Source organism: Helianthus annuus, chromosome 8 (assembly GCF_002127325.2).
Source record: "Helianthus annuus cultivar XRQ/B chromosome 8, HanXRQr2.0-SUNRISE, whole genome shotgun sequence".
NCBI lineage: Eukaryota > Viridiplantae > Streptophyta > Magnoliopsida > Asterales > Asteraceae > Helianthus > Helianthus annuus.
In genome coordinates this window covers 151,654,020-151,663,870 of record NC_035440.2, presented here as the reverse complement: position 1 = coordinate 151,663,870, position 9,851 = coordinate 151,654,020, and the positions used below count along the sequence as shown (strand labels likewise).

General features: G+C 40.9%; 1 protein-coding gene across 1 annotated transcript; it reads left to right on the top strand.

Moving 5' to 3' along the window:
* The first annotated feature begins 253 nt into the window (after positions 1 to 253).
* LOC110933615 lies at positions 254 to 1,564 on the top strand. The gene has a single exon (XM_022176829.1). It carries the CDS (start codon positions 254 to 256, stop codon positions 1,562 to 1,564), a length of 1,311 nt encoding a protein of 436 aa, XP_022032521.1.
* The last annotated feature ends 8,287 nt before the right edge of the window (positions 1,565 to 9,851 follow it).

The window sequence follows — 9,851 nt, the reverse complement described above, 5'->3', positions numbered from 1 at the left end:
AGCGGGGGATCTAGTCATATCAAAACAGGAAATTCTTTTGATGTATTAGCGGGAGTGGATGGTAATGGAGAGGAGTCCGGAGATGTTGACAAAGACACTAGGTTGCATGTGGAGACTAATCGGTCTACGAACGCAGATGACGAGGTAAAGGAGGTTACTCCGACTGAGATGGCACGGTTTATGACTAATAACCAGCATACTAATTCTGAGGGGGCAAGCACTCCCGGTCTGAATGGTTTAAATGGGTAGCATAATGTCTTGGAATGTTAGGGGCTTGAACCGGCCCCTGAAACAAAGTGAGGTTCGTTCTATTGTTGCTGAAAATAAGCTAGATATGTGTGCTATTCTAGAATCTCATGTTGATGTCTCTAAGTTGGCTAAAGTATGTAAGTATGTTTTTCGTAATTGGTGCTGGACGTCCAATGGGGGTTTATGCTCACGGGGTACAAGGATTATTCTTGGTTGGAATCCAAATGTTTTTGATGTTATGGTCCTGTTTCAATCAGACCAACTTATGCATGTTCAGGTTATTTTTAAAGATAGCAAAAAGCTCCTTTTTTGCTCTTTTGTTTATGTTGAAAATAAGTATCAGGATCGAAGACGCCTTTGGGAGGATTTATGTAAGCATAGGGCTTTCTGTCATGATAAGCCGTGGGTGGTGATGGGAGATTTTAATTCGGCTCTCAATATGGAAGACTCTTTGTTCGGATCGTCCAAGTTGTCTATTGGTATGCATGAATTTAATGATTGTATTCAAAAAGCTGATTTGTTTGATATTAAAGCTCATGGGCTGCAATATACTTGGAGTCAAAAGCCGAAAAGTGGGGTGGGTATTCTCAAAAAGATTGATCGAATTATGGGTAATATTTCTTTTATTGATCATTTTCCGGATGCTTTTGCTTTGTTTCATCCATTTAGAGTTTCTGACCATACCCCGTGCATTTTAAGAACCGTGGCATCTAGTGGAAATCAGCCGAGACCTTTTAAATTTCCGAACTTCATTGTTATGAAACCTGAATTTAAGGAGGTTGTTAAATGTGAATGGGTTAAAACAGTTGAAGGTATCTCTATGCTTTCTGTTGTGAAGAAAATGAGGAATTTGAAGCCTATGCTGAGGAAGATTCTATTCAACCAAGGTAATCTACATGCTAGGGTAAATGAGTTGAGGAAATCATTGGATGATATTCAGAGCCGAATTGATCAAAACCCGTTGGATGTTCAGCTTCGACAATTGGAGACTCAATGTCTTCAAGATTTTCAATCAGCGGCATATGACGAAGAGTGTTTTTTAAAGCAGAAATCTAAGGTAACATGGCTGTGTGCGGGAGACTCCAATTCTCGGTTTTTTCACAACTCTGTGAAAGCCAGAAATGCTCGTACTAAAATATGTAGTATTACGGACCGGTTGGGAGTGCGTCATGAAGGGGATAATGTTGCTGATGCTTTACTCGCGCACTATAAGGATTTTTTGGGGTTCGATGGTACGGTTGAAACTGTTAACATGGATAATCTCTTTGTTAATGTGTTGAGTAGGGAGGTTGCGGATCAAATGGTTGCTCAATAATCTCGTCAGGAAGTCAAAAATGCCATGTTCAGTATTGGAGAGGATAAGGCCCCGGGGCCTGATGGGTATACCTCGGCCTTCTTTAAACATGCGTGGGAGATTGTGGGCAACGAGGTTACCGATGCGGTGTTGCAATTTTTTGAAAATGGAAAGATTCTAAATCAGGTTAATCACACTATTCTTGCATTGGTTCCGAAAAAAGAAGTTCCTGATTCAGTCCTAGATTACAGGCCGATCTCTTGCTGTAATGTGATTTATAAATGCATAAGCAAAATTATCACGGATCGTTTAAAAGGTAGTTTGGGAACTCTTGTTAGCATTAATCAATCTGCCTTTGTGCCAGGGCGAAAGATTTCTGATAATATTTTACTTACACAAGAGCTAATGCATAATTACCACCTCAATAGGGGTCCGGCTAGGTGTGCTTTCAAGATTGATATCCAGAAAGCCTATGACACGGTTAATTGGTCGTTTCTCGAAGAGGTGTTGAATCGATTTGGGTTCCATCATAAAATGGTTGGCTGGATTATGACATGTGTTACTACAGTCTCGTACTCGTTGAGCATTAATGGTAATCTCCATGGATATTTTAGGGGCATACGAGGGCTTCGGCAGGGAGACCCAATGTCTCCTTACTTATTTACTTTAATCATGGAGGTTCTTTCTCTTTTGCTTCAACAGGCTGCTAGTTTTCCATACAAATATCACGCTAATTGTGCCAAGCAAAAAATAATTAATGTGTCGTTTGCTGATGACCTTTTTATCTTTGTGCATGGTGATGTTATCTCGGTTAAAAAGGTTAAGCAGGCTCTTGAAACGTTTACTAATATTTCTGGTTTGGTTCCTAGTCATGCGAAAAGTACAGTTTTCTTCTGCAATGTTCCCCAGTTGATTAAACAGGAAATTCTGGATATCATGCCATTTCAGGAGGGTGAGTTACCGGTTCGTTACTTGGGGGTCCCGCTCATTTCTTCCAGACTTAGCTTTAAAGATTGCAAAGTGCTTATTGAGCGCATGGATAAGAAGATTGTTAATTGGATGACGAAGACTCTATCATTTGCGGGTCGTCTTCAACTGATTAATTCGGTTCTTTCTTCTTTGCATATATATTGGGCCTCTGTTTTCATTATCCCCACTCGTGTTATCAATGAGCTAGAGAAAATAATTCGTAGATTTTTGTGGAACGCGGGTTCGGAGGGTAAAATTCGTGCTAAAGTTGCCTGGAAAGATGTTTGTTTACCTAAGGAAGAGGGGGGGTTGGGTATTAAATCCATTTCGGATGTGAATCAATCGCTTATGGCCAAACATGTTTGGAGCATTATAAGTAAACAGGACTCTATTTGGGTGCAATGGATTCATGACTATAAGCTTAAGGGGAGGAATTTTTGGGAGATTCCTTGTCGGGGTAGTATGAGTTGGGGTTGGAGGAAAATTTTATCCATTCGGGGTATTATGAGACCCTTCATCTGGTATTTGCTCAAGAGTGGTTTGCAAGCTAATGTTTGGAGTGATAACTGGTGCCATGTAAGTCCTTTGCGCTCATTTATTACTCCTCGTGCTATAGCAAATGCAGGGTTTAATTTGAATTTGACGGTTGCGGATGTAATTGATGCGAATGGGAATTGGAGATGGCCCCAAGCTTGGTTTGATTTGTTTCCGGTTTTAATAACTATTCAACCGCCCCAGTTGGTTGGAAATGATATTGATCGTTTGGTTTGGAAAGATTTGGAAGGTAATGTTGGTGACTTTGAAGCAGCTAATGTATGGAACACGATTCGAAACAGGGATAATATTGCAAACTGGGCTCATATGGTTTGGTTTGCTCAATGTGTTCCTCGGCACTCTTTTCATATGTGGCTGGTTATTAAGAATAAACTGAAGACTCAGGATCGTTTAGCGGTTTGGGAAGCTGGGAGTGCCACAAACCTTAACCTTATGTGCTGCCCGTTGTGTAAAAAGGGAAGAGATAGTCGAGATCACTTGTTCTTTCAATGTGCATTTGCGACTAAAGTTTGGATAGATGTGAAGAGCATGGTGAATTTAGATAGTGTTGACAATACATGGAACTCCTTAATGGGTTGGATTGATCAATCAGCCAAGTCTAAGAAAGTGGATGATATCGTTTGTAAGTTGGTAATTGCTGCGGCTTCCTATTATGTTTGGCAAGAGCGGAATAGTCGGCTCTTCAGCTCATCTCATTTGACCGAGATACAAGTTGCGGAGAGGATTAAAAGCTCAGTTCGTTTAAGACTGATGGGATTCAAGTTTCGGCTGGAATCGGCTAGGAGAAGGATTTTCAGCATCTGGAAGATCAATGACAGGAACAATCCTGATCCAGGATAGTAGTTGTTTAGTTTAGAGTTTGTTTTCGGTCGTATTGTTGGTCGTGGTTGTGTCTAGTACTAGATATGTTTGTGTGGTTGTTTTGGATGTTTGGTTGTTTTGTTGGCTTTCCTAGGCTTGGTATGCCAAGCCTAGTTGGTGTGTTGCTTTGACACACCTTTGTTCTTATTGGTTCATTTATAAAAATTCATCGGGGTAACCCTTACCCAAAAAAAAAAAAAAACATAAATTTTGACATTTTGACATAACCCTTTTTCTCTCCTTCCTTTTGGCGATTCTGGTTCTAGTCGTAACCCTAGTTTCTTGATTGTGATCTTCTGTATAACAGTCTGTGATTAGAGTTTGATTTCAATCATAACTCTATAACGAACTCGTTAGCAATTGTGACCGATTTTGATAGTAGGGTTTTCTTTTTTCGTTTTGTTTTAATCGCCACCCTTGTTTTCAGTTCGAAAACCTGATTTATTAGTCTGGTTGTTGTTGATTGCGGTTAGCTGAGACTAATTTAGCTAGATCGATAACTCTGGATTAATAGGTTAAGGTTTGAAGATTGTTACTAGGGTTAAAAGGATTAGGGTTTGTTATTGGATGATGCATGTTATTGTCGCCTGGTTTTGATTTCTGTCCGAGTGTCGTGCATGGAGGGTAATTCGGATCAAGGGTTGGAGGATTTAGGGTTTCAGTCGTTCTCTGAAAAGTTGCATGGGGATATCTTTATCCCTTCAAACAATGCAAAGCAGTCGAATCCAAAGGAAGTGCGTGGTAACCTGTCTTCCTTTTGGAGTAGTCTTGATGCTAAGTCATTAAAGATTGATGGTAATCCGTTGTTGCCGAGGCGGGGAGTCGTCCAAAAGGACCCAAGAATGATTAACATAATTGATGAATTGGAAAAGGTCTCAGTTCCAGTCCAAGAGACAAGTAACTCAGCCGATCATAATAAAGAGGAGGGAGCCGTAAAGTTGTCTTATGCGGATAGGGTTAAGAATGTCTACATTGTGAAAAAGGAAGTTAATTTCAGGAAGATGGATTCAGGAGAGACGAAACCTGATGCAGATGTTGTCATTCCTCGAGAGGTAATTCGTAAAGTTCAGGAGAAGTTTGTCAATGTGTTATATGGTTACTTCTTGGGTAATCGGCTACCATACCCTGTTGTCGAGTACTATGCTAAGAATGTTTGGGCTAAGTATGGGTTTGTTAAACTCATGATGAACTCAGATGGATTCTTTTTCTTTAAATTTGACTCAAAAGAGGGTATGGCAAAAGTGTTGGAAGGTGGACCTTGGTTGATCAGGAAGGTGCCGCTGTTTCTTAATGTCTGGTCTCCGTCAGTTAGTCTTAAGAAGGAAGGTATTAAATCTGTGCCGGTTTGGGTGAAATTCCATAATGTGCCCATTGCGATCTATACTGATGATGGATTAAGCTTGTTAGCTTCTAAGATAGGTGAGCCAAAACGTCTGGATGGATATACGGCTGATATGTGCTCGGAGAACTGGGGCAGGAGTAGTTTTGCTAGGGCTTTGGTAGAAATTAATGCAGATCATGAACTAAAGGACCATATTGTTGTTGCTATTCCAAAGCTTGAGGAGGAGGGATATATTACTGAAGTAGTTAATGTGGAATATGAGTGGAAGCCGCAAAGATGCTCGTTATGTTGCATTTTTGGTCACAATGATCAAACGTGTGGGAAGAATGAAAATAAAAAAGCAAAGCAAGTAGTGGTGGATGATGAGGGCTTTATTATGGATAAGAGGAAGACGGCTCGAGTAGGGGTGGTTCCAAAGAAACAAAAGCAGAAATTTATTTACAAGCCAAAGGTCAACAAGTCGGATCTGAGTACGTCTGGTACAAAGGAGGTAAATGTCAATGGCAAGAAAAGTGATGATGTCAAAACCCGGAACTCGTTTGAGGCTTTATCGAAGATAGATGAGATGGAGGTAAAGGATGATAATGCTGTGAGGGAAACTGGTAACAATAATAAGGGGAGGCATACTAAGAATGATGAGGAGGTGGTGGAGATAATTCCTACGGAAACGGCTGCGTTTATGAGAAATGATAACCTGAAAAAGGTTGCTGAGGGGGCAAGCACTCCCGGACATAGCGGTCTCCATGGATAGCATCCTTTCATGGAATATACGGGGTTTGAACCAACCCCTGAAACAAAGTGAGGTTCTTGTAATGCTTTCAGAAAATAAGGTCTCGGTTTGTGCTATCCTAGAATCACATGTGGAAGTCGCTAAACTGGATAGAGTTTGTAAAAATGTCTTTAGGAAGTGGAGTTCGACGTCAAATGGGGGGTTATGTGATCGGGGGGCTAGAATTATTCTCGGTTGGGATAGTGAATTGGTGGATATTATGATCTTATCACAATCAAGTAATCCACTCACAAATCTGGTCCAAAGCTGATAATTCAAGTATCTTATGCTCTTTTGTCTATGCGAAAAATAAGTACCAAGAGCGAAGAAGTCTTTGGGAGGATTTATGTAGACACAAGCTTTTGTGTACGGACAAGGCATGGTTCGTCATGGGGGATTTTAATTCCGCTCTCCATGCGGATGACTCGTTGTTTGGTCCTTCTAGTCAATCGATAGGCATGCGGGAATTTTGTGAATGCATCGAAGAATCGGAGCTTGTTGATGTTAAGGGCCATGGTATTCACTTCACTTGGAACCAGAAGCCGAAGGAAGGGATCGGTTTGCTGAGGAAAATTGATCGAGTAATGAGTAATGTTATGTGTCTAGATTTATTTCCTGACGCTTACGTTATTTACCACCCGTATCGAGTCTCTGATCATACTCCGTGCATTTTGAAGCTGACCAATACTTCTAACAATTCTCGGCCTAAGCCATTCAAGTTTGCAAATTTTATTGTCTCCAAACCTGAATTTAAAATCTGAAACCAGGACTCAGAAAGATCCTTTTCCAACAAGGTAACCTGCATAAAAGAGTTCTTGAGTTACGCATGAAGATAGATGTTATCCAGAATATGGTTGATGCTAATCCGATGGATGAGGATATTCGGAAAAGGGAGCTCGAGTGCCTTCAGGAGTTCAAAATTGCTGCTTATGACGAGGAATGTTTTTTGAAACAAAAGTCGAAGGTGGAATGGCTCTGTGTTGGGGATTCTAACACGGCTTTCTTTCACAATAGTGTTAAATGCAGAAATAATCGAACCAAAATTCAATGCATTCGGGATGTGGCTGGTAATCGGTTTGAAGGTGATGAAGCTGCGACCGCTCTTGTTGATCATTATTCAGCTTTTTTAGGCAAGGAGGATCCGGTTACTACCGTGAATATGGATGACGTGTTTGTTAATGTTGTTAATCCGGATGAAGCAGTTAATATGGTTCGCCAGGTTACGCGGGAAGAAGTAAAGAATGCTATGTTCAGTATAAGTGAAAACAAAGCTCCTGGCCCAGATGGTTATACGTCAGCCTTCTTTAAACATGCTCAGGAGATAGTGGGTAATGAGGTAACGAATGCAGTTCTAGATTTTTTTGACAATGGGAAAATCCTGAAACAGTTAAATCACACAATCTTGGCTCTTATTCCAAAAGTGGATACCCCTGACTCTGTTCTTGATTATCGGCCTGTTTCATGCTGTAATGTTCTTTACAAATGCATTAGCAAGATTATCACGGATAGGGTAAAAGGGAGCTTGGAGTCATTGGTTAGTATTAACCAATCTGCTTTTGTCCCAGGCAGATGGATCTCTGATAATATTCTGTTAACTCAGGAGTTGATGCACAACTATCACTTGAATAAAGGCCTTCCTAGATGTGCGTTTAAAATCGACATTCAGAAGGCGTATGATACAGTTAGTTGGTCGTTTCTGGAGAAGATTCTTGACAAGTTTGGGTTTCACAAAACGATGGTGAAATGGATTATGGCGTGTGTCACTACGGCTACGTATTCATTGAGCATAAACGGCAATCTTCATGTTTTTTTTAAAGGTAGAAGGGGTCTTCGACAAGGGGATCCAATGTCTCCGTACCTGTTCACACTCGTTATGGAGGTTCTCACCTTATTGCTCCAAAAGAATGCTCGTTCAAGCTCTTCTTTTAAGTACCACGCTCATTGTATGAAACAAAGAATAATAAATGTATCCTTTGCTGATGACCTCTTTATTTTCGTTCATGGAAGTGTTCATTCGGTTAGAAAGATTAAAGCCGCTTTGGAGTTATTCACGAGTATGTCGGGTCTTGTTCCGAGTCAGGCCAAAAGCATGGTGTTCTTTTGTAACGTTCCTCAACAGGTCAAATATGAAATTCTTAATGAAATGCCGTTTCAGGAAGGTTCTTTGCTTGTTCGATACTTAGGAGTGCCGTTAATCTCGTCAAAGTTAGGCGCTGGGGATTGCAAGCTTTTAGTGGACCGATTGGATAAGAAAGTTAATAATTGGATGACAAAATCGTTATCTTTTGCGGGTAGAGTGCAGCTTATCAATTCAGTCCTCTCTTCTATGCACATATATTGGGCCTCGGTTTTTGTTATTCCGGCTCGGGTTGTCAATGAGCTGGAAAAACGAATTCGTAGGTTCCTTTGGAATGCCGGGAGTGCTGGCAAAATAAAAGCAAAAGTGGCGTGGAATGATATATGTCTTCCTAAGATTGAGGGTGGCTTAGGAATTCGGAGAATTGGGGATGTGAATAGAGCCCTTATCACTACTCATATTTGGAGTATCCTTGTTAGAAGGAAATCTCTATGGGTGCAATGGATTTATGCTCACAAATTAAAGAATCAAAATTTTTGGGATGTCCAATGTAGGGGTTCCGTGAGTTGGGGTTGGAGGAAGCTCTTATCGATTCGCAATATGGTTCAGCCGTTCATTTGGAAGGTCATTCGGAGTGGATTGCAAACAAATGCCTGGAGCGACAACTGGTGTCACTTGAGCCCCCTTAGGGCATTTATTACTCCGCGACACATTGAAAATGCTGGCTTCAATCTTCAGTCTTCTGTGGCGGATATCTTAGATGGTAACGGTCAATGGAGATGGCCCCAAGCTTGATATGATAATTACCCAGTTTTAATTGGCTTGACAATCGATCAGAATAGTTCACAATTACATGACCACACGGTTTGGAAAGATTTGGAGGGTAATGAACGGCAATTTAGTTCATTGGAAGTTTGGCATACCATTCGTTTGCGTAACCATCCAGTTAGCTGGGCTAATATGGTCTGGTTCAGTCAATGTATCCCGAGGCATTCTTTTCAGTTATGGTTAGTGATCAAGAATAAGTTGAAGACTCAAGACCGGTTGAAAGTCTGGGAAGCGGGTAGTGAAACAAACCTAAGATTGATGTGTTGTCCCCTATGCCAGCACGATCGTGACTCTAGAGACCATCTTTTTTTCTCGTGCAAGTTTGCTTCGCAGGTCTGGATGAATGTTAAATCTATGGTGGATATAAATTGTGTTAATGAGTCGTGGAATTCAGTTTAGGAGTGGATGGATCAATACTCGAACTCAAAGAGATTGGAGCAAATTGTTTGCAAATTGGTTGTAGCGGCATCGGTTTATTTTATTTGGCAAGAAAGAAATAACCAGTTATTCTCCCGTCTACAATGCTCGGCTAATCAGGTGACAGAGAAAATTAAAAACTCCGTGCGTCTTCGTTTGATGGGCTTCAAGTTCCAAGGGCATGTCGATCACAACCGAGTTCTGAAGAAGTGGCAGATCCCGTCAAGGGCTATGGATGAAGACCCGGGCTGAGGATTTCGATTGTAGGGTCTAATTAGTGTCTGTCTGGTGTGGTAGTTTTTTTGGGTTGTGTTTAACTGGTTGTGTTGGTTCTGGTTTTGTTTGTTTCTGGTTTTCCTAGTCTTGGTATGCCGAGGCTAGCTGTGTGTGCTACTTCTGGCACGCCTGTACTCTTATTGATTTTTTATAAAATTTACCGGGGTAACCCTTTACCCAAAAAAAAAACATAAATTTTGACATCTAAACTGAT